This window comes from Trematomus bernacchii, unplaced genomic scaffold (genome assembly GCF_902827165.1).
Source record: "Trematomus bernacchii unplaced genomic scaffold, fTreBer1.1, whole genome shotgun sequence".
Classification (NCBI taxonomy): Eukaryota; Metazoa; Chordata; class Actinopteri; order Perciformes; family Nototheniidae; genus Trematomus; species Trematomus bernacchii.
The window spans coordinates 27489339-27515891 of NW_022987739.1; the positions used below are offsets into that span (position 1 = coordinate 27489339).

At 40.2% G+C, this 26553-nt stretch overlaps 1 protein-coding gene and 1 pseudogene across 1 annotated transcript in view; both read right to left on the minus strand.

The window, feature by feature from the left end:
• Positions 1-461: 461 nt before the first annotated feature.
• LOC117495320 lies at positions 462-9496 on the minus strand (annotated as a pseudogene).
• Positions 9497-24523: 15027 nt separating this feature from the next.
• Positions 24524-26553, minus strand: part of itgb5 (integrin, beta 5) — a 60631-nt gene continuing 58601 nt past the window's right edge. The window contains exons 15-16 of the mRNA XM_034146506.1: positions 25790-25956; positions 24524-25268 (exon numbers count right to left, since the gene is read on the minus strand). Coding sequence (XP_034002397.1) covers positions 25173-25268; positions 25790-25956 — 263 coding nt within the window. The 3' untranslated portion in view covers positions 24524-25172. The remainder of the gene's footprint in view (positions 25269-25789; positions 25957-26553) is intronic.

Sequence of the window (26553 nt, forward strand, 5' to 3'; positions counted from 1 at the left end):
CCTGAAGGAGATACTGATCAAAGCAAGCAGATAAATAGCTATTTTAGTTTAAACATGTGCACTAAAAGCACGAGCCACAAACTTTAAGAGTATTTATCTCGGCTGTCTGTATTTTATTTATAGTCAAATTATATTTCATGAAATTAGTAATGGCAAAGCGAATAGCAAGTACATTTGCATTGTGTCATATAGGAACATTTAATTTTTAGGCATGAGTATGCACTAACTTCCTTAAAGCAGATGTGTGTCTTTTAGTTGAGGTTTAACTCAGTAATTGTAATTATTTTGACTCGGATCTCACAAGCCATAACATTTGAAAATTCGATTGAATGGTCCTTTTTTAAAACATTTTTCTCATCATCATTGAAAAATATATTGAAATGATCATGTGTTATTTTCTGTACCAGATAGGGAAGTCACATTCACCTTGATATAAAGTCATTTAATGGAAGAGGCAGATGTCATGTCGGAACACAAGTGCACTTTATTGAAATGGTTTAGTCAGTGTACAGGTTGCCTCCCCCGGCCTGGCATCCCATCATCAATGCCTGTCAGAACAATGCAGTTAACCAACATTTGGAATGACTCAAAAGAAAATAGAAAGATTAACATTTGTTTTAAGTCACCAGATGCAACAGCTGAACCCTGTTTTTTTTTTTTTTTTTAAACATTACGGTGTCCTTCATCGTTAAGAGTTTAAAATCTTGAGTCACGCGCCAAAATAACTGAAGCCAAGCTAAAGAGATGGTCGTCCAGGCTCTGGAGGGTCAGAGTCTTCACCACAGATGTTTCAGTGGCTTAGTACTCCTCCCCTTCTTCTCCTTCGTCCCCCACGCTGTCGGTGCCCACCTCCTCATAATCCTTCTCCAGGGCGGCCATATCCTCTCTGGCCTCAGAGAACTCTCCCTCCTCCATCCCCTCTCCAACGTACCAGTGGACGAAGGCCCTCTTGGCGTACATCAGGTCGAACTTGTGGTCCAGGCGAGCCCAGGCCTCTGCGATGGCGGTGGTGTTGCTCAGCATGCACACGGCCCTCTGCACCTTGGCCAGGTCTCCTCCAGGAACCACGGTGGGGGGCTGGTAGTTGATGCCCACCTTGAAGCCAGTGGGACACCAGTCCACAAACTGGATGGTGCGCTTGGTTTTGATGGTGGCGATGGCAGAGTTGACATCTTTGGGCACCACATCACCACGGTACAGGAGGGCAGCAGGCCATGTACTTGCCGTGGCGGGGGTCGCATTTCACCATCTGGTTGGCCGGCTCGAAACAGGCGTTGGTGATGTCAGCGACCGACAGCTGCTCGTGGTAGGCCTTCTCTGCGGAGATAACTGGGGCGTAGGTGGCCAGAGGGAAGTGGATACGAGGGTAGGGCACCAAGTTGGTCTGGAACTCAGTCAGATCCACATTCAAGGCACCATCGAAGCGCAGGGAGGCGGTGATGGAGGAGACAATCTGTGCAATCAGCCTGTTGAGGTTGGTGTAGGTGGGGCGCTCGATGTCCAGGTTCCTGCGGCAGATGTCGTAGATGGCCTCATTGTCCACCATAAAGGCACAGTCGGAGTGCTCCAGGGTGGTGTGGGTGGTCAGGATGGAGTTGTAGGGCTCCACCACAGCGGTGGACACCTGGGGGGGCGGGGGTAAACCGCAAACTCAAGCTTGGACTTCTTGCCGTAGTCAACAGAGAGACGCTCCATCAGCAGGGAGGTGAAGCCAGAGCCGGTTCCTCCTCCAAAGGAGTGGAAGATCAGGAAACCCTGGAGCCCTGTGCACTGGTCAGCCTGGAAATAAGGGATAATGGTTTTAAATGTTTTGCCATCAATTGAAATATTTTTTTATTTTAAAGGCTTCACTTGCAACATGTAAATGAGATGAAGAGCTCACCAGTTTGCGAGTCCTGTCAAGAACCAGGTCGATGATCTCCTTGCCGACGGTGGTAGTGACCGCGGGCGTAGTTGTTGGCTGCGTCCTCCTTTCCGGTGATCAGCTGCTCGGGGTGGAAGAGCTGGCGGTAGGTTCCTGTACGGACTTCATCTGAGAAACAACACGGGTACAGTCATGGGTATTGAACCAGAATAATCCAGAATATTTTAGATACACGTCTATTCTACTGTAGATATTATATGAGCTGTTTATTGATTTTATTTTATTATTTATATATTTCAATGCCTGAACACACTGCTGCGGCAACAAAATAATTTCCCAATTTGGGTTCAATAAGCATCTATTTATCCGTCTGTCCTACCCGTCTTCTTCAAAAATATTATTACACGTTTAAATAAAAATATGTGTATCCTTACCGATGACAGTGGGCTCCAGGTCCACAAAGACGGTTCTGGGGACGTGTTTGCCGGCTCCAGTCTCGCTGAAGAAGGTGTTGAAGGAGTCGTCTCCTCCTCTGATGGTCTTGTTACTCGGCATCTGACCGTCAGGCTGGATGCCGTGCTCCAGGCAGTAGAGCTCCCAGCAGGCATTGCCCATCTGGACTCCGGCCTGGCCGACATGCATAGAAATACACTCACGCTGTGGAGGAGAGACAAACAGTTATTTTATTAAAGAGCAGATTACATTTTTGAATTTGAACAGATACATTCCATGTCAGTTTATACAGTGCAATCACTGACCTCCTTATACAAGTACTACAACGTATGTTAATACAAACCGTTTCCATGTGTCAATTTGACAAATAAAACACAACTGGATTCAACTCTAAAATTGTGATTTGTCGCAATTAAATTAACCAATTACCAACACTATCTACACACTATTAGATATACAGTCACAGGGATACATTAAAAAAGGTTGGGAGGGAGGGGTACATTACAATATGGTCGATTTATTGGACAATATTTCCCTAAAAATCATTCCCTTTTAAAATGGTGTTTTGGGCGCTGACAGGTTATAAACCCTAACCCTAGTGACTTTGTGCTGAGTCACGTGTTCCTGTCCGGCCTCCCAAAACGAGCAACATCTCTCCTCCCTACTGCAAAGCCCTGCCTTTCTGTAACGTTCCTGGACCGACTCGTTATCTGATGGAGTCCTCTAGCTCGCCGGCTTACAGTAATGTCTTCCAAACCCACAAAGATGGGAAAACAGTTTTTCGCATACCGTTTTATACTGTATGCTTTCATTCCTATTAAACTGGGAGAAAAAAAATTGCCCAGATGTCGATACAGTATCTTTGACTGTAGTTTAAAGCGATGGAAGTTACGTTTTAACCGCCAATTTCAACCGTTATGATTTGAACTGCGCCAACTGTTTGGACTAAAGCCACCTCAATTTAGGCACATAAACGGGATTTTAACTGCAAAAAATCTAATTACCGGTAGTTTTTATTATTTATATAATTGTTTTGTTCGTCAGTACTCACCATTTTTGTAGGATTTTTCCCCTGCTTTTTTCCGACACTGAAGAATCGGTTGTTGAAGGTTGTAGTGAAAGGAAGAAAGGAGCTTCCAATATTTATAATTTTCTGAGGGGGCGGAGACACAGCGGCGGTTTAAATGTCTTTCTGGCGCGAGCAAACGCTGGGCAGAGGTGCATTCAGGCATGGCTCGAAATATTCCGATCCTACACGTTAGCTGTGTCATCTAAAATAACTGTTTTTAATTTTCGTTCTATTGAACGTCCAGAAACGTTTGAATTAAGATCAGCAATTATTGTTTCATCGTCTAAAAAAGTGTATTATATATTCACCCCATGCAAACGTTTTAGGCTTCTATTTATGTCGGCCCTGAATTGGAAAAGGCATGAAAATATCACACACACAGAGTTGAATTATTTTTTTTCTAATCTCAACAACACACAAGCTGCACATATCCCCATAATTTATACAATATCAAAAGCTAAAACTACTACTACAAGTTTGTTTTCATTGTATTTTTAACCTGAAAGTTACTAGAATACACACAAACAGTCTTATTTGTGATCTCTTAAGTTCGGAAGGCGAATGTAGGAGAAGCACTTGAAGGCAGCATTACTCAAATAAGGAAGCAGGCTCTCTCTCTCTCTCTCTTTCTCTCATTCAATTCAATAGCTTTATTCTAATAATAACAATAATAATAATAATTCATTACATTTATTAGAGCGCTCTCCCAAATGCTCAAAGCACTTCACATTATATATTACACTTTATTAGCATTACCATAGTTACATACAGTATTGCTAAAGCTCTGTGCAAAAGCTCTGTGCAACATCTATACACAAATACATACATAAAAACAAACTGCTACATTTTGAACATAAGCAAGAACATTTTATTTTTATTTTTACAAGGAACACACATTCATTCAATTTATATAATATATTAATACAAAAATAAAATGTAAAAAAGATGTGAGACCTGGTGTAGCAGGTCAGTCCGATTCCCTCATACTGTGGCAGGCAGAGACAAACGAATGCAGCTTTCTTTGAGTAATATCTTTAGTTTTTTCATTTTCTTTTTTAAATATTTGAGGATGCTTAGGTTTTGGGAAGAATTATTTTTGTACAGGTTCAAATGTTTGGCATTGTGTGAGGAAGTGCTGCTCTGTTTCCACAGCAGTTCCTTCACACTGTTGGCATGATGATCGCTCCTCTTCTGACAGCCATGTTTTTTTGTACCTGCCTGTTTCTATGGCCAGGTTGTGAGCATTCAGTCAGTACATTGTCAAAATGTTTCTGTGTTTAAACTCTGTTGAAGTCTTTCTTTTGTCGGGCTTAACAGGATTAAATTATCTGCATAAAGCAGGAATTTTATCCCTGTTTTGTGAAGTGTGAGACCAGAGGCCTGTACTACGAAGCCGGTTCAACATAACCTGGATATGTTTGAGTTACCCGGTTTACCTGATCCAAAACAAACACGCTCTCGCTAAACGGTCCTACAACGCTGGTTATCAACTCGTTAACTCAAAGGGGCGGGGTTAGCAACATTTGACCAATCACAAACATGGAGAAGCATACTGACAGCGCAGCGTCATACTTCCTGAATGAAAAGTAAACTATAATATTAGACAAATATGAAATAGTTAAACTTTAAACATCCATGACTTAAACACTTTATCCAGGATAAAAGCCACATAGTTGCACCTGCAAGTATACAGAACAGCTGGTAAAGTGTTTGAATGCGTACCAGTGGTGGTTCTAGAGTCTAGACCAGGGGTCTCCAACCTTTCTTCATCTGAGAGCTACTTTCAAAAAATGAAAGTGGCCAAGAGCTACTTGCATCACATCGCTTACATTTATTCACATAGCCCTCATCAGTTGAATTAAGCTATACTTTTGTACACGTGTGAAATTGCAATACCTAAAGCTTATCAAAAATAAGGTCCAAGAAAACGAAGATTTCTCACATATTATTATGGCCCACATAATAAGTACATCACTGAACATTCACATAAGTGTCCTTAATCACCACCTTACAAGCATTTCACTCTTTTGTTAGTGAGATGAATGGCACTGCATGCAGTCCACCATAGAGGTGTATGCTGGACCCACTTAAGGTTGACTTAATAGAGTCATTTAAATGTTCATCAGTCGGTCTTGTTCTGTATTTAGATTTCATTCATGTCAGAAAAAGCTGCTTCACAAAGGTATGTAGAACAGAACCAAATAAAGCAGACATTTTCAGTGCTGCTTGGTGAATGTTCTTATAGTTTTCTGGGTCTACAAGGCTCCAGAAATGTTGTGAGTTTTGCTGAGACTTAAGCTGAACATTATTTTGGAGATCTCCACAGGATTGACACTGAACAGTTGTTCAGCCATCTTTTTCTTCTTCTTCTTCGTCTTGACATTAAATTATAAACCATAATAAATCAATTGTATAGGTCTAGCCTCCCTATATCTGTGTGTGAAAATGGTTCCATTCTCAAAAACAAAAAACTAATACTTCTGCAGTCTAGCTGCAGCTTCTAGCTACGGTCTTCTGTTAAAAAAAAGACACTGAATGTCTTGAATGTGGCATCACACACATGACTTGAGTCTGAAAACAGCAGGAGTATTTACAATAGCATTATAAAAACAAAAATAGTGCATGTGGGTGCACACTTACATTATCTGTCTTACTGTTACATAAATCCCATGAATGTATGAGATTAAGTTAGCTTCATCATATCTCAATCAGTGATTAAGTGAATAATAAAGTTTCTATCGGGTCACTATCAGCCTGTCACTCATTATTTTCAGGGGGGGGGCGGGGTTTGGAGGAACGGAGAGGAGACGGTGATCGCGGAAGCTTTCCTCCTGCCTTCACAAACTTTACACAAGTATTTATCAACTGAAAATAGCAAGAGGACATTCATACTCTGCAATCCAAGACTTGATTAAATCCACCAAAAACCTGACATGACGATAACGAGTGTTTTTCAAAAAACACAAATCCCTCCCTGTGTGTCTCTGAGGCGCAGCGACAGGGCCTGATTCAGAGCGGGTCATTCTGCTGTTGGTTCTGGACTGGTGTTGGTGGAGAAAGCAGACTGCTCCGTGTGTGATGTCGCTGTGCTGCTGTCACGTCTGTTCCTTGATCTCTGCGTCACCGACCATTTGATATTCATGTGACAGAAAACATTCTAAAATAAAAAAACGTTATGGTCCAGCCGCGGCCGAAAAATCAATAAGCAACCTTACTACGCTATAATCGATAATCGAGCGGCGAGCTACTGAAAAGCTGCCCGCGAGCTACCGGTAGCTCGCGATCGACGTGTTGGAGAGCCCTGCTATAAAGTATATTCATTACTCGTTATTCTCTACTAATAGTTCATTAAAGACTGTATATAATATCTATTTTGCATATCCCTTTCAAGATTTCAAGATTTTCTAAGGTTTATTGACATATCATATACACAACTAATTCAATAACGTGCTTTAACCACTATGCGGTGCACACAAGGTACACACAGCCATAATAACTTTGTATTATTAGTGTAGGACACTTGTGTATGTATAACATCTGAAGATGTGTAGTTTTATTCATGTTTTCACATAATTGTACAGGATATTGCTATATTATTTCACATGTTTTACTTCTAATATCTGATTTGTAAAACATCACAGACAGAAAGGTATATCCGTCATTTAACAGTAAGCTATTGAAATTCTGAATCCATAGATGTGTCTCCCATCACCCAAATCCCCTGACTATTCTCTCAACTCAATATTTACATTCTTATATTCAAAGAAAAAGTCCTTTTCTATCAGCTGTGCACCGTTATGGTGTAAATATAACCTATCTACCAATTGGATCAAATAAAAAAGTCAGCCGAATTAGTATTGATACTGCAAGGAGACGTATTGTGTGAAAAGAAATGTAAGATGTTGTTTAATTGCTGATATATTTATGATCCACGTCACGTTTTCAGTTTTGGCGGCAGTACTTCCTGTTTGTCCAGAAGTCTTCTCATCAGGGCTCTATAAATACAGAACTACGGCAGATATGTCATATGTAATGCAGCCGAACCGTGTATTACAATGCCGTTATGTGATGACCTCCAAAGAGAAAAGCAAGCAAACTCGGAATAAAGTATTATTTTATTTAAAAAAAATGTTTTCAGATTTCACATCAACAGGATTCCGGTTAACTAAAATGTCCGTGCGGAACAATACTACCCCCAACCCATAGATCCGTGGGTGAATAATGTCAATCACCACATTACACACATTCCTTCACATTTTAATTTACATTAAAGTATTTCGTGAGGCCTTCTAAAATGTTTTTTTAGAACCTGGCAACGCAATCGCACAACGTCACGTCCGTTAATTCCACATCCACACCTCCACACACATGGATTAACATCGATTTAATACATTAATGCAGCCTTTGTTTCTGCTAAAAGAGGTGTCGACCAGCTAGGGCAACAAGAAAATCGGCGAAATCGAGTGTGACGATTAAAAAATAAATTAAAAACATCTAATTTTGACAATAAAAACCGACCAATAGGCGCGGTAGACCATTTGCTTGGCACTTCCGGGTATTTCTCCACTGGTTGGGCCATGCTAACAATACCGTGTAACTGTCACGTTTGAAGGGACGAAACCGTGACATATTCACGTCTCCCAGCATGGTAGATCATCACATGTTCACGTCTTGCCGTGATACCGGGTTGAACCTGGTGCACTATAAACCCAACTTGCATAGAATCTGCTGTGAATTCATAGCAATAAACATATGGAAAGGATGCCTAAGTAACAACAGAATGATACTGATTTGTAAAAAGCCTGAGTTAATGCTTTGTCAGGTCTGTCTCCAACACAACGAGCATAACATTTTTTAAATGTTTTTTTCTGAAGAGATGGGTTTGATTAAAGCTAGGCTAACATTAGCTGCTCCATCAACACTCAGAGTAACTTCATGAAGTCATAAGTACAGCAGTCACTATATTGTTAGCACCACAGACAGTCTCTGGTTTATACAGGAACATTAATAACCCTGATTTAATATGAGCTGCTGTCGAGCTCTGTTCTCCTCTCTGATTCCCCTCAGACCGTCAGAGACCACAGGAGCACAATCTCAACACTGACACGTTTTTGTAACAGAGCGTCACAAACTTTACACTCAAGATGAAATGTGTCACGCTGCACGAATACGCAGGTGATATGAATTTAACATCTTCACTTCCTTCGTGTTGCCAGGCACAGATCTGGGTCTTTGTATTGACTCTACATGTGATTTCACAAAACTCTGTTTTATCTGCTAATGCTAAACACAACCAGCTCACCAGGTTATCACTATTATTAATAAACATCTTAAAAAGACATATCATAGATATGCCCAAGTAGTTAAATAATGTTTTGGACAATATATAAAGTTTTTAAATCAGTATTTATCAATATTGTTGCTATTTAAAACCATTTTATACACAGATACAATGATAATATAATTGCATATTGAAATATCCTTAGATAATGTTAGCTTACTCTGCTGCGTTTTCCCTTTACAAACTGCTCACATGATTTCATTAAAGAACAGTTTCATATATTAGATTACATAAAAACTGAATCCTCTTCAGGTCAGTTTACAGGAGAAACTCTTACTTTGTGTCTGAGGGTCCAGGTTCATTACTGAAGCATAGAGGAAGATCTTTAGACCGGTCACTCTTCAGAGACCACATGGAGACCGTAGTAGACCCTGCTCTCTGTCTGTGGAAACAACACATGTTTTAAACATCATTAGTTCATTTAAAGAGCAGCTTTTGATCTATGACTGTTCACCTTATTAAAGATGTTCAGAGTTGTTGAGTCGTGATTGTGGGTTTCTGTTGTTAAAATTCATTCGAGTGTGAAACGTTTTACATATTTGCATTTTATTTGCTTAATTTAACACAAAGTCCAACATGTAGAGTGTGAGGATGATTTCACTAGTAGATTATTTACTATCTCTGATGATGACAAGAAGTAAGAGATCAATTCAACTTTGTTAATGTACTCTACTGGGTTTCATTAAACAGTTTAGATTATCAGATACCAACAAACTGGATCCTCTTCAGGTCAGTTTACAGTAGAAACTCTTACTTTGTGTCTGAGGGTCCAGGTTCATTACTGAAGTCTGGAGGACGATCTTTAGACCGGTCACTCTTCAGAGACAGACCGCTGGAGACTGAAGATTTGTCCTCTTCCTCATCTTTTAGATCACTCATCTTCTCCACACACACACACACACACACACACACACACACACACACACACACACACACACACACACACACACACACACACACACACACACACACACACACACACACACACACACACACACACACACACACACACACACACACACACACACACACACACACACACACACACACACACACACACACACACACACACACACACACACACACACACACACACACACACACACACACACACACACACACACACACACACACACACACACACACACACACACACACACACACACACACACACACACACACACACACACACACACACACACCACACACACACACACACACACACACACACAATAAACTTGGTTAAAATACATGAAATCAGTCAGACTTCAGACAGGCCGCTCTCCATTTTGACTGCGCTGGGCTTGTCCACATGTTATGTAACTCTGATGAATCAGAAAACAGGAAATAATAAAAGTTTACAACACTTGCAGAAGTCTCATTGGACTCTAGGACGCAGATTGTTAACCAATAAATTATTTTCTGACATCCAGTTTGACAGAGTAAATAATACATGTGTTAACACCACACCATGTGTTAAATAATACATGTGTTAACACGGCTAAAGCTACAACGGAGCCTCCCTCCCCCCACCACCCCACCGCTCCAAGCACCACGGCAGGCCGCAAGCCGTTTGCTGTAACGGACAAAGACAAATATCTTCAAGCTGACGACATTATGCATTTAAACAACAAAAATGGACTACATATTTTTCATCTGAACACTAACAGCCTGAGACACAAACTGGCTGAACTCAGGCAACTGTTCATGAACGGTAAGGCAAGCATATTATGCTTTTCTGAGACCAAATTGGACAATTCCATTACAGATTCAGAGATTGAAATTGAAGATTATCTTGTAGTGAGAAGGGACAGGAACGTGAATGGAGGTGGTGTCTGCATGTACATACATAAAGACACCAATTTCAAAAACCGTACTGACCTGCATCATGAAAATATTGAATCTGTGTGGGTTGAAATTCTTTTTGACAATGCTAAATCTGTAATAGTCGGGACAATCTATAGACCACCGGAACAGAGTGACTTTTATGATACATTAGATGGGTGTTTGGCTGATGTGGGGGATGTAGAGACAATTATTATTGGAGACTGGAACACGGATATGCAACGTAAAGACACGTCCGTCTTCAAGTCCTTCAGTAGGATTTGTGATCTGCACGGCTTCAGCCAGCTAATCACCCAACCCACCCGGGTATGTGAAACAACACAAACTACCATTGATCTCATTCTGACCTCTGACAGGTCCAGGATCTCCAGTAAAGGGGTTATAGCATGCGGTTTAAGTGATCATTATATGATATTCTGTACCCGCAAAAAGCTAAAACAAAAGGCCGGCTGTCACAAAACAGTCATATCTAGAGACCTCAAAAACTACTCTAGCGAGGCCTTTAACCTAGAACTGGAGAGCCTGGACTGGTCAGATGAGCTCAGTGGTACACAAGTTGAAGAAACATGGCTTGGTTTCAAAAACAAATTCTCTGCAATACTCAATGATTTGGCCCCCCTAAGAACAACCAGGGTAAAAAATCGCGCTGAGCCGTGGATGCACTCCGGCATACTGACCGCCATGAAAACCAGAGACAAAAAATGCTCTGAGTTTCATAAAAGTCAGTCAATGCTTTCCAAAAGCACGAGCAGTGAACTCCAGGCCCACGTGACTGAACTAAAAATTGAAAGAAACAGACTAAGAAATGACGTAAGCTCCATGATCAAAACTGCCAAAAAGAATTTCATCAATGACAAAACTGAGGAAAACAAAAATAAACCCCGTGAACTTTGGAAATTACTCAATAACCAGCTTGGCTGCAGTAAAAAACTCAAAACGAGATTTTCAAACGTAAACATAAAGACAGATAACAGGCTCATCACAGACAAACTGGATGTGGCCAAGTACTTGAACATTTTTTTCACAAACATAGCCACAACTCTTGTAAATAAATTACCCTCCCACTCAGGGCTTTTTGGAGTAGATCACATCATGACCTACTACAAAAACCTAGGGGTACGCAAAGATGATTTCAGTCTAGCAAGGGTAACAACAGCAGAGGTACTCATTAAACTGAGCGCCCTCAAACCTAACAAGGCCACTGGCCACGACAATATCCCCTCCAAATTCCTCAGAGACACAGCAACCGCCATCTCACCAGTCATAGCTCACATAATTAACCTCTCCATAAAACAGGGAAAAGTACCCAAAGACTTCAAAATTGCAAGAGTAACCCCCCTGCACAAAAAGGGCAGCAAATTGGACCCAGGCAACTACCGCCCTGTTTCTTTACTTACCTCCATCTCGAAAGTCATGGAAAAAATAGTATATGAACAGGTCGAAAAGTACCTCGCAGAAAAGAAACTAATCTATGAATTTCAATCTGGCTTTAGAACATCCCACTCCACTGACACATGCCTTCTTTATTTGAACGACCACATCAAACAAGAGGTGGACGAGGGTAAATACTGCGGCATGGTGATGCTGGACCTACAAAAGGCTTTCGACACTGTCAATCACCCCATTCTGATTGACAAGCTAAAAGCAATTGGTTTTGATAAACTATCGGTGAGCTGGATGCAATCCTACCTGGAGGGGAGAGAACAGATGGTGGAGGTAAACGGTACTCTGTCCCCCCCCCTCCCAGTGAGCTGTGGTGTTCCACAAGGAAGCATATTAGGTCCGTTACTGTTCCTAATTTATGCAAATGACATGTCATCAGCATGTGACTGCAACTTGTTCCTGTTCGCGGACGACTCAGCCCTGCTGGTCTCTGACAGGAGCAGATTGCAGGTTGAAAAAACCCTCAGCTCCGAGCTCGGCAGAATCTGCACCTGGCTCGCCGATAATAAATTATCATTACACCTGGGTAAAACAGAGTCCATTCTCTTCGGTTCGAAACATAATCTCAGCAAATCCGACGACTTCTCAGTTGCAGTGGGTGACATTATTGTCACAAGTAAGAAGGAAATTACATACCTAGGATCTATTCTTGAGGCAAACCTCTCCTGTGACAAAATGGCATCCAATGTAATAAAAAAAGTCAATCAAAGAACTAGATTCCTATACCGGATCTCCTCTCTGGTAAACAAAAACACCCTGAAAACTCTGGCAGGAGCACTCATTCAAGGGTACTATGACTATGCTTGCACGTCATGGTACCATAGCACCTCCAAGGCGCTAAAATAAAACTTCAAACATCGCAAAATAAACTGGTCAGACTACTGCTTGACCTTTCATCTAGAACCCACCTCACCTCTGCCCACTTTGACAACCTAGGATGGCTTAGAGTAGACGACAGAGTACAGCTACTTGCAATGGGCCTGGTCTACAAGATCCACTACACCTCTATGGTACCCATGTACATGTCAAAATTCTTCCCAAAGGTCAAGGAATACCATGATCATAACACCAGAGGGAGCTCCACAAATCATGTAAAACCCAGATTTGGCACAAAAAAAAGGGGAATACACGTTTCGCAATTATGCCACATCAAGGTGGAACGCTCTTCCCACAACTGTAAAGGAAAGTAAAACTATACTTACCTTCAAAACCTCTCTTAAAGAGCACCTTCGGGGGAAAGCATTGCAAAACTGGCCCCGGTAATGGTACAAATCTCAACCTGTCGTACAATGGACAGCTTCCCCCCCCCATCTATGTATATACTCGCATTTTAGACTCTGTTACTAACTGTATATCTGTAGACTTGGTATGTCTTAAATGTCCGGTTAGGATGTATTAGAACGAAATCTAAATGAAAATTGTAAATAAGCCATCTGTATGTAAAAAACCACCTGTATGTAAATTGTAAATAAGCCATCTGTATGTCAAATATGTCTTATATGTCTTAAATGATATGATGAATTGGAAATGGGGGACCCTGATGTAAACAAGACGAAAGTCTTTCTCTGGTCTGCATCCCCTTAACAATTGTATGTTTTGAGCTGTACTGTACTGTACCCAATATACAAGCTGTTAATAAACTTTTCAATCAATCAATCAAACCATAGACTGTATGGTTAACACTCACCCTGTTGTTCTCCTCCTAGCGAGCTGTAAAATGGCGTCTGGCAGTCTGCCTTCATACTTTCACTTTCAACTTCCCTCCCTGTCTGCAGCTCCTCCCTCTGATTCATAACCAGCCTTATCAGCTGAACCAGTTCACATAGAGGGACTTTGTTCAGTGAGATAGAAAAAGACATGCAGCTAAAAACAAGCTCAACAAAGTTATCAAAAGGACACAACATCCACACATCAGCGTCCATAGGATATAATTAAATCTGCTTTATATAACAAACAATGAACAGCGACTTAAATAAAAACACAAGGCTAAATTTAACTAATTTACAAGATGTGCCAGAATCAGGGCTGAAATAGAGATGTCACCTCTAGCAAGTGTTTTAAATAGGAGGAAAAGTGTTTTAAATAGGGGCAGAGAAAAAGGAGAGAATCAGGCTGCAGCACCTCACTGAAAAGTGTTTAAATAGGAGGAAAGTGTTCAGGGATGCTCAAATTCGTGTTCATGCAGCCCCTAAATAATGGTAATACTGATTAAAAATCATTTATAGGGCAGAAAGTATTTTAAAAGTGAGAACAACTATTTTAAATGGCTTAAAAAGCATCAAGTGATTTAAGTGCAGTTCCAAGTTTCCCCACAGGAAGGCTCCAGGGAGCGCATCACCCGACATGAGCACAGTGCATTAACAGTAGAAAATACGATAAGTAAAGGCAAATCAATTGATTTAAAGTGCAGGGAGGCTCCGCACCAGACACAGGTACATTCCTACATCCCCACAATAGTGACACTGATGGTTTAAAGTCGTTTCTGCGGGGAAAAGAGTGCTAAAAGTCTGATAACAGTCTGATAACAGTGTGGTAAAAGTCTGATTGTTTCAGAGACCCATGATACAATAAACCATTTAAATCTAAAAGTATTGATTACAATTCATTTTTATGGGGAAAAGTGCAGATGAGGTATTTTTGGTATTTTGGGCAAAAATTTCACCCACTTCACCCAGCCCTGTATGTATGTATGTATGTATGTATATATATATATATATATATATATATATATATATATATATATATATATATATATTCCGTTAAAACGTGTGTATTTTGTAAATTGTATAACTTTTTTTTTACTTTAAATAGTTGTTTTTTTTGCATGTAACATATGTAACATTAAGCTGTCAGTGGCTCTTTTCTGCTGTAACAACGTAGGCTACTTGTCCCCTCTGTGGGACTAATAAAGGTTTTCTGATTCTGATTTGATTCTGAACTACGATGCTCAACAGCTCGCTTAACTTTGACGCTGGTATCAGTTTGGTTTCCCACCAATCACGGGAGTATTGTGTATAGAAAGTGTTGAGTTATATTTCTCGCGCTACCTTGCATCCATGAAGGCAACATGACAGAGGGAGGGCTGTCACTCAGGATGCAAAACTACTCTTTGGTAAGCCCCGCCCCCCCCCAAGCAACATCAGGGCCAAAAGTTTGAAAGCAAAAAAAAAGGTGAAACCTGAAAAAACAAGATTTGAAACTGAAAAAATAATTGTTTGGAATCCGAAAACGGAAAATCTGCAACTGAAAAAAAGAAGGATTCAAATGTCAAAATATGTATAAAAGGAGTGGAGCTGTCTTTTTAAGAAAAGTAATTAAGCTCGCTCCGACTTCTTTCTCTTTTTTCTATCGAAAAAAGCGAACTATTCAGTCAGACAGCAATTTATTATAAAAGTAAAGCAAGTACAATTTCAAGCACTTTAACCAAAATCCAAGCACTTCTCAAACCTTGAAAACACCACATGAAATTTCAAGCATTTTCAAGGATTTCCAGCACCCGTACGAACCCAGATTTATATAACGTGGTGTAAATACAAACATAACATTTGTTTAGAGGAAAAATTCAGAGGGCGCCTTAAATTCTGCTTAAGTACATGTTCTAAAGGCAGGACTTTAAAGGTAGGGTAGGTCAATTTGAAAAACCGGCTGGAGATCGCTAGAATTTGAAATAACACAACCGGAGAAAATCTGCCCCTCCTCCAACACACACGAACGCGCACATGACCAATGAGGGCACGAGATAAGTTTGTGCACAGATGGAAGGCTGACAGGCAGGTAGGCCATCCAGTTATTTTAGCCGGGCCAGCTAAAATGATTGGTCGTGCTTTTTACAGTATTACGGCTTCCACAGATGACATTTTTTTATGGATTTTTTGTCAAAGCACTTCAGATATTCATTGCTATCGGGATGTTAAGAGCATTCCATGGAATATAACAAAAAGTGTATCTCGAGCCGGTTTCTCAAACTTACCTACCCTACCTTTAATAAACTGTTTTGACATAATAATGTAAGATTTCTACTTTAATTTAAAGTGGACCTATCATGCTATATTATAATAATATAGTGTAGGACCATACCTATATAAGGCATATTTATACCTTTTTTTTTTCAAAATACCAAACAGATCATGCATTTTAGCCATGCCTCATTTCGCTCAATTTGCACTTTTTTACCCCTGTTTTTGCAAGGGCTGATTCTGTGAGAACAGCACCACCTACAGGCCTGGCATATGTACTACAGCGTCTCCAGCGCTTTCGAACGGCAATGGCCGTGGCTGTCTCCTCCTGATTGGTGGAGTTGGCCCAATAGCCGTAGCGCCACTGTCCTGACGTCAGGACAGTGTTCAAATCTGGATCAGTTTTTATCAGATCCGTTGCTGCCCCTGTTTTAGAGATTTGGGTATGGAGGAAAATAGAGAGGGTTGTGTTTTCTGACACTTGGTGAGTTCCCTGGAACACCGGGGACACATATTCATGTATAAAAGACGTACAAAAGTGCATTTTGCATGATAGGTCCCCTTTAAATGGGGACTATGTTCATTTTGAAAGAATTTGCTGCTGCAACCTTACTTGTTCTAATAAGACAAGCGCTTAAGCTAATGTTAGCACATTTCAGATGCATATTCCTGTTAAACTGACATTAATATCTATTCACGACTTGTGACGCTTTAGCATTTAGGCATAATTGCCACTTGCAACAGTCACAGTTTTTTAAGCGTGTAAAAAATAGTGACTTTAAGGGAGAGTTGTGTCCACTACTAAGCTAATGACCATACATACACAAGATGTCAGTAAAGAAATGTATAGCATCATTTTCGATTCCTCTATTGGCGCTTTTTCCAGGGTTTACCGGCCCGCTTTTTTTTTGCTTTTCCACCAGGGGTAGTTCCGGCTCAGGGCTACTTTTTCACCTTTTTTCTGGCCCTCCAAAATCGAGGTTCTTACCGGGCCAACAACCGGGCTGAATATGCTAAACTAGTGACGTAAACACTCTCGACTGCTGAATGGTCAGAGAGCATCGCTGGCAAGGGGGCTACAACTACAACAAAATGAACATATTTTACCGTGATTTAATTGTAATACACGTTTCAAAATGATGCCGAAGTAACAACATACTGATACCGGTCTGCAGACAAGACGGCAGGCGAAAAACCTTTTAAAATGCATGTTTTCTGAATGGAGATCGGATCGATCAGGCTAAGCTAACGTTGTATACGCTCCGTCCACACTTACAACAACGGCCTACAGACATAAATAAACCAGCGACTGTATTCGCCATGACACAGACAGTCTGTGGTTTGTACTTGTTTAACTTTTGTCTAGTTTCTGAACAGATATGAGGAGCTGTGAGCTCTGAGTGCTAACAGCTAATGGCTGATGTTTTGGTTTTGTGGTTCGCATTGAAGATGACGTCACGGCAGTTTTACGCAGCGTCGCTCCGCCCGCCGAACAGCCGATTGCCCCGCCTACACTGCGTTACTATAGCAGAGATGGAGTACTCGAGTCCTGGACTCGGACTCGAGTCGGACTCGAGTGCCGATTTTCGGGACTCGTGACTCGACTCGGACTCCCGCACTGATTGACGCGACTCGGACTTGGACTCGTGAATTCTCGCGCACGATGACTTGGACTCGGACTCGGACTCGTGAATTATCGCGTACGCTGACTTGGACTCGGACTCGGACTCGTGAATTTTTCCCCCCATGATGACTCGGACTCGACTTGTACATTGACGCTCCGACTTGGACTCGGACTCGGACTCGAGCAAGTTTTCTATGGAGTCTGATGTCCTCTATCCTGGCGTGTGCACCGGCTGCGAGGCGAGTTCACGTACTGGGCCCCGCTATTCCAGTCTAAAGATGTCTAGAGACACACCCCGCATCGTGCTGTATGCTTTCACACATTCTGCTTCCACATTGGAAAAGAGCAGCGCAAAATGCTCTATGTGGAAACAATATTGAAGAGAAGGCTCCGTAACACATTACTCTAAACATCGAGTTCAGACATATAGGCTGTCTTGAACACTATCATCAGAGTAACGTCATCTAATCAATACATAAAGATTCAGCCGATAACACGAAAGCATATGGCTACTTAACATGCAGAATGACGTCATTTTGCATGCTAAGTAGCCATGTGCTTTCTGGGGCTAAATCTTTATCAGTAAACCGATTTAACCGGTAAAAGTTCCTTCAAAATAAGAGTCCCGATCTTATTACTATCAAAATAAAAGTGCAAAACGAAAACTTTACCATAGGAAAATATTGGCATACAAATATAATCACTTCTCTAAAAGGTAACTCATTTTAAACATAGTTTATATATAATAATAATAATAATAATATTAATATTAGTAATAAGCTTTATATTTGTATAGCACCTATTACAAGAATTGTAGCCAAACTGGCTTCACAGCAGTTCAATAGACAGATTAGTATAACATGACAGGATAAAAGCAATGTAGAGGAGCAGCTACATTTCAACACATATATCCACGAAGATTAATACATGAAGACTTGTGACTCGGACTTGACTTGGACTCTTCTTAGGTGACTCGGACTTGGACTCGGACTCGAACACAGGTAATGATGACTCGGACTCGGACTCGACTCGGACACTCCTTGGGTGACTCGGACTTGGACTCGGACTCGACTACGACTCTCCCTTGGTGACTCGGACTTGGACTCGGACTCGAAGAGTGGTGACTCGAGAGTGACTTGGACTCGTGAATTGGTGACTTGACTACAACACTGTACTATAGTAACTACCCCAGTTACTAAACTGTAATGGAAATGCAGCTTAAAGTGAGCCTGGCCTAGCAAGGCCAAACTAAGCTGTGCTAAGCCGTGCTAGGTCAGGCAGTGGAAAAGTGCCATAAGTGAAGAGCTGCCAGGCTGAGAAGAGCTGAAAAATACAGAAATTATGCAATAAAATAAAATGCAGCCTGAAAATAAAGATGCTTTGCTAGTGAAATAATGCAGAAGGTGGTGGAAGGGAACTTTTTTTTTTAAACAGGGAAGAGGCAAAATAGAGGAAATGAAAAAGGTCTCAAATAACTTCACCAGTGGAAAAGTTTGTCTCAAAAGGGTGAGAAGCGTGAGACGAGAAGGAGGAGAAAGTATGACTTAAGCTGCCTGTTATAGAGTGGCGAAGTCCCTCCCCTTCCGGTGGACCTCCATGGGACCTTATTTCGGAAAAATGATGTATTGAAGTCAATGGAGAGAGAAAGATTATCTTTCGATCCCGTTTGAATTGTACCACGAATTACACATATGATGTTTGTCAATTTAAAAGATAATTTTGCAAGTCAAAAAAAAAAAAATGTGTCGTAAAACTGTGAAGTAACACATTTGTTTGTGTGAAACGCTCAATGAACTACTTCTCTGGTCAACAACACACGTCACCAAGATGGCCGTCACTACTGTCTTGTCAACAACACGATTGACTATCCTCACTATCACCACAATGAAACACGTCCTGAAGAATGTCATGCAAAGCTGCCTGCCTGCCTTCCTTTGATTCTCTCTGAACTGCCTGGTCGTTTTAATGTTTAATGTCAACCATTTGTGCAGATAGCATGAAGTAGAGAAGATCGCCAATGCTAACGTTAGCGTTAGCATTTCTCCCCCGGGCTTAAATGGTGTATTATAGAATGATCACACCGGTGACAGTACTATTCAAAGGGTTCACGAAATATGACTACTACTCTTACTGTTTAACATTTTGGGTTACTTAATGTTACTTCATGTTAAGGCTAATAAAAATGACAAGGCTGTAATGCTAACTAACGTGCTAGCTACTAGCTAGGTAGCTAACTTGATCAAGCCACTCCTGGTCCTTTCATCAGACGGGAAGCAAAAGAACGAGCAAGACCCATTGCTGGTATAATAACAACCTGGTACTAAGCACACAGGCATCTTGTTAAAGTTATCTTATCTTAGCCAGCGCCATATAGATAGATTATATCTATATTGCGCTGATCTTAGGTATCTGAATGGTGGAGGAAAACAATTGTGACATCACTTACGCGACTCTGGGATTTGTAGTCTTTCTAGTTACGTATTTTTCATAGTCTTATATTTCAACAGTTTTACGACAAACTGTGACTTTTTTGACATGGAAATTATTTTTTAAGATTGACAAACATCATATGTGTAATTCATGGCACAATTCAAACGGGATCGAAAGATAAGTTTTCTCTCCCCATTGACTTCAATGCATAATTTTTCCGAAATAAGGTCCCATTACCCGGAAGTAAGTGGGCGTGACTTCGCCACTCTATACAGCACAGGAAGAAGTTAGCAAGCACACCCAAACACAGAGTTTAACACAACTGGAGCCATGCTAGCTAACCTGTTAGCCTGTATTTAGGCACAGAAGTTCTTTGAGACAAATGCTAACATTGGTTTGCTAACATGCTCAATATCAGAATAACATAATAATGTTAAATGACATACTAAACATAGTGGCTTGTCTTTTATGCTGCTGCAACGCAAACATTTCCCAAATTGGGATCAATAAAGTACATCTTATCTTATCTTATAAACACACTTGTATTAAATAACCATGTTAACCATCTTAGTTTAGCATGTTCACCATCTTAGTTTAGCGTGTAAACATGCTAACACATAGGTACTATTCACTAAAACTAGGCTAAAGACAGAACTAATGGGAATTCCGTTGATAAAGTATACGACCAATTGAAAGTATGACCTTATAAAAAGACTGAGGGTCACAAAAGTCAGTCGGATTCACCCATGAATATCTGTACAAAATGTTCAAACCATTTTATAGATGTTGAGATGCTGCTAGCACGGCTAAAAGTAGCAGTGGGCCTACAAGCCGTCAAAAGACATTTTGAAATTAGCACAGATTGTTTGAAATATTAAACCCTGAGATGGGAATCATTGGTAAACAACCGGACTGAGAGCATGTTGCTTTAAATACCATTTAACATAAAGAAAATGTTATATATAATCTGTGTTAAATGCAGAAATGGACCCCTGAAAATGCATTGGAAGCTAAAAGGTAAAGCAGAACCAATGTGTGAGTATTTCAGAGACATAGAGAATATAAATATACTGAGAGGTGTTTGGTAAAAGTGCTATGTAAAGCAAAAACTCATCTTGAAGAGTCAGGTTTCCTAAAATAACAAATGTACACTTTGCAGAGACACTCCTTAAAATCAATTTCCCATCATGCCCCTGAGCCATGTGTTGTGTCAGGTCAGATAATTAGCACATTGATTCTGTTAATGAGGGTCAGACATCTGCTTTGTACAGGGTTTATTTTCCTCCCTCAGACAGATTTAACCTGTGATTTCATGTCAGCGAGTTGGCAGCTAGCGACCCTCACCCAGTCAAAGGGGGGAGAGGGGGGGGAGGAAACCCACACAGAGAGATTTATGAACTCACCTCAAACAGGAACTACAGAACAAACATTGACTTGTTCCACATCACAGCTGTGGTTTCCTCATGCCTAGGGAAACCGTTTGTGTAAGAAGTCACAAAGAGGGACTCAGAGATCTTAGATTTTTTTATTTCTGAGTAATCCTAAAGCCTTTTTTCCTTTGAATTTGATGACTTTAATCTCAGTAAACTTGTCATTTTTTTCTTGCAAATGTCTTTATAATCTTGGAGTATATTCAGGTGTTCGTGTAAATTCTTCCTAATTCTTTCTTGTAAATGTACAATGTACCTCTATCCACTTTTTACTCCAAAATGTGTGTTTTCCCTCCTGAATGTACCACTCAGTTTTTTCCCATAAATTCCTCAATTTAATCTTAGAGAATCTTGTAGAAATATTTTCTCGAATATTAAAGACTTAAAGGTGGGGTAGGTAAGTTTGAGAAACCGGCTCGAGATACACTTTTTGTTATATTCCATGGAATGCTCTTAACATCCCGATAGCAATGAATATCTTAAGTGCTTTGACAAAAAATCCATAAAAAAATGTCATCTGTGGAAGCTGTAGTACTGTAAAAAGTACGACCAATCATTTTAGCCGGCCCGGCTAAAATAACTGGATGGCCTACCTGCCTGTCAGCCTTCCATCTGTGCACAAACTTATCTCGTGCCCTCATTGGTCATGTGCGCGTTCGTGTGTGTTGGAGGAGGGGCTCTATAAGGAAGTGGCAGATTTTCTCCGGCTGTGTATTTTCAAATTCTAGCGCACTCGAGCTGGTTTCTCCAAAATTACCTACCCCACCTTTAAACCAAAGTAAATGTTTGAAAAAAGTGTTTCTGAAATAAATTACCTACCCCACCTTTAAGTCTCGGGAAATCTCACTTATCTTTGGGAATTTCCCCCCCTACCTGTGCTCTATAAAAAGACCTGTATACACCATTGTAAAAATCAAAGTACCATCACACTGTTTGAGAAACTTGCTCTAATAACGTGACGTGACTGAATATATAATTAAAGGGTCATTCTGTAAAAACTTCAGTGTCATAATGATTATCACACAGGGAGGGGTCTAACCAGAGATGTGTAAATTACAGCATCAGAGACGCATCAGACCGCCTTCCTGTCTGTGAGATCGCACATCAAACATGTGAGAGCATGGTTAGCGCCGCAAACAGATGTTTTACTAAACTTTGAAGTGTGCATATATACACACAGTACAGGCAGTAATATGTGATGTTTAAAATTAGACGTGAGATGTACGCCACTCCTCCCAACGCAGACTTCTTCTTAATAATTATGTAACGTACAAAACAAAACAGACTCCCCGCATTTTGACATAAGCAGATTTATTGTTCTTGCTCTGTGTGCAGTTTTACATAAACATGAAGTGGTGTGAGTCTGTTCATCCATGTGAGATTGTTCACGTCTGTAAAGGGACACTGAAGGAGATGTGGCTGATTTTTTTTAGTAAACTGTGCCAAGACACACAGCCAAACCTACTCAAAACTGCACAACTGGAAACATTTCATTTGGCACTGTATGTACATGTTATAATATTTACACACACTCTTTGCACTCACTCCCTCACACACACACACATAAACTCCAAGTCCCTGCCACTTTTACTGTAAGACTGTGACAAAAAAGGCCACAGAGCACCCTCATCTCTCCTTAAACTCTTCTCACTGTCAGATTTCCCTGCGACAGCTCAAACTATTCCTGTGGGTAATTCCAGATTTATGACTCTGTTCTCTGAGGTTTCTCAAAGTTTCCACCCATTCCCAGTGCACGCACCATCACAAGGACTTCATATAGTAGAAGCCCTTCATTTTTCAATGTTTATTTATCCTTAATTCAGCCAAGAATGTCCCACTGAGATTTAAGATAGCTTTTTCCACAGATTCCTGGTCATACTGTATTTCCAAATGATTTCCAAAGTACTGCATGTGTCCAAGTAGTACCAACGATCTCCAATGATCATACATGTAACACATCTACTTTATCATGTATATCATCATATAAATGTGCTTTTACCACAGTGTTGGATATTTATTTAGGATTAAGGGCACTGAAATGTTTAAACTAGCTGCAGATCAATTATTACTTAATTGCCCAATCGACTGACAACTGGTTTAGCTTTACTGGAAATACTAAACTAGATATTTAAATGTGTATTATATTTGTGGCTGGCGATTGTTCCTTTTTTTATTCAACCAAAAGACCAAAACCAACAATGATCCGAAGATATCTCACTCCTCTGTGCCATAAAGCCGCTCTATTATCTTTTTAAAGTTTTCTTGATTAATCACTGGGTCAACAAAATGTCAGATATCTTTTTTTTTTTTAAAGCCTGCCACTATATCATAATGCCCAAGGTGACTGTCTAAATCCCAAATATAGCTATAATGTTTACTATAAAACAGGGAAAAGCAGCAAATTAAAGTTTCTGACCAATAAAACTGAAGAATATTTAATGTTTTTATCGTTTAAAGAAAGAAAAATACTGAAATGTTTAAACTAGCTGCAGATCAATTATTACTTAATTGCCCAATCGAGTGACAACTGGTTTAGCTTTACTGGAAATACTAAACTAGATATTTAAATGTGTATTATATTTGTGTATCTGCTTCTGAAAATAGTCCCTAACTTACTCACTGTTTCCTAATATTGAAGTAATGTCCAGTGTTTTTTTTAACAAAATACTTTAAGAAAAAGGAATATCTTTGAAGTATTTTAAAGATTTATGTCTTCAGGAACAAATGAATTTTGGGTCTGTAAGAAATCTGAAAGTATTATTAACACACTACCACATTGTTAGTTTTGGTCTTTTCATGGGATTAGTTAACAAAAAGAGAAATATAAAGAACCAGGAGCTTTAGGCTCGGGTACCTTATGATTCAGCTTAAGAGAAGGGAGTGCAACTGGAGTTTACCACAACACACACACACACACACACACACACACACACACACACACACACACACACACACACACACACACACACACACACACACACACACACACACACACACACACACACACACACACACACACACACACACACACACACACACACACACACACACACACACACACACACACACACACACACACACACACACACACACACACACACACACACACACACACACACACACACACACACACACATCGAAGAAAATGTAAATCTTTACGAGACTTGACTCTTAATATTCTCTGTGCAAAATGAGGGTAAGAAGTCTATTGCTTAGTAAATGTTAGTAGTACCACAACGTCATCATAGCCACCTTCAGACACATGTGCTTTTTAATAATCCTGTGAATTTGAATCATGAGTCTTGTTGGGTGCAAAGTTTATACTAAAAAAACAAAAAAAAAGGCATTTTTAGTGTTTATAAAAATATACAAATATAAGCCTGCCTGCTCTGTGCAAAGATTGAATGGTGGTTTTATGTTGGAGTCATATTTTTTTGTTTTTGTAACTGCAGACAAACTCACTGCTAACTCTCTAAACAAGACCAAGGAGTTCATGTTTTGTTTTGCTGCTCCTCTGACGGTTGTGCTGTCATGAAGAAAAAAGGTCACGTCTCTGTGGAAGGCTTGAATCTCCTGCGTAAAGATAGAAAAAGGCCACAGATTTCCCCTCTTGGAAACAGGAAGTGTAGTTCATGTCACTTGAGTTATCAGGTGAGAAGTGTGTCCTCCAGGGATGAGTTTCGTCGGACCGGTCCTGCCGCGCCCCGCTTGGAGGGATCAGTGGACCCCCCCGTTGTAGGACTTCCTGTACATGTTGAAATCTGTTTCTACAAAATGTGTCGTGACAGGCTGCTTGTACAGAGGGTTGGAGGCCTGGAGGGGAGAGATGAAAACAGAACGTCACACAAAGGAAAGAAATGAGAGCTTTGAACTTATAAATCTCTCTTAAAAAGCTCCCCTACCTACCTACCTAAAACGGATCGGTAAGTACAAATATAAATAGGAAGATATGTGAAACTAAATAAAAAGAGAAATAATTTCCTGCTATCAGGTCGGGTCTATATTTTTACTGGAAAATGTGCATTTTATTTCACGTTTATTAACAATTTTTCCGCCTCACAAACCAGGCACTTTTTTCAAGCAGTTTGGATTTCAGTTCAGGTATTCAGATATTTTACAAATCCTAACTGAAGTAATAAATAATACTCATTAAGCAGAATGGCCCACTTCAGAATAATATACATTATTTTATTGAATTATGTTTGTTGCATTAATGTATTCTTAATGTTCATGTTTTTGGCTTGATTATATGTATAAGAATGCATCATAAAAAAAGGAACTAAATAAATACTTTTATAAAACATGTTTGGTTTAACGGTAGATTGAGTCCTCACCATCTCGAAGCGGGCTCGTGACCCTGCGCTCTGGAAACGTGAAAACTCCCTCCGGTCATGAACGGTGATCGCCAACTTCCACACGGCGAGCAGCACCACCCCCACCAGCAGGATGCTGCCCACCACCGCCAGCAGCACCACCATGGCATCCGGACCCCCACCACACTCTGAGGAAAGTAGATCAGATTCAAAAACTCAAATCCACATCTAGTCAACCATTGGTGAGTACAACATCTCTTGTGGATGAAAGTAAAAACTGCAACAATGTGGTGTTTTGTGCATGGATCCGGTCAGAGGTGGGAAGTAGTGGAGTACAAATACTTTGTTACTGTACTTAAGTACATTTTTCTGGTATCAGTACTTTACTCCACTACTTATTTTACTGACGACTTTTGACTTTGACTTCTTACATTTCGAACACAAATACCTGTACTTTCTACTTCTTACACTTTGAACACAAATACCTGTACTTTCTACTTCTTACACTTTGAACACAAATACCTGTACTTTCTACTTCTTACACTTTGAACACAAATACCTGTACTTTCTACTTCTTACACTTTGAACACAAATACCTGTACTTTCTACTTCTTACATTTTGAACACAAATACCTGTACTTTCTACTTCTTACATTTTGAACACAAATACCTGTACTTTCTACTTCTTACATTTTGAACACAAATACCTGTACTTTCTACTTCTTACATGTTGAACACAAATACCTGTACTTTCTACTTCTTACATTTTCCAAACAGGCTGGTTC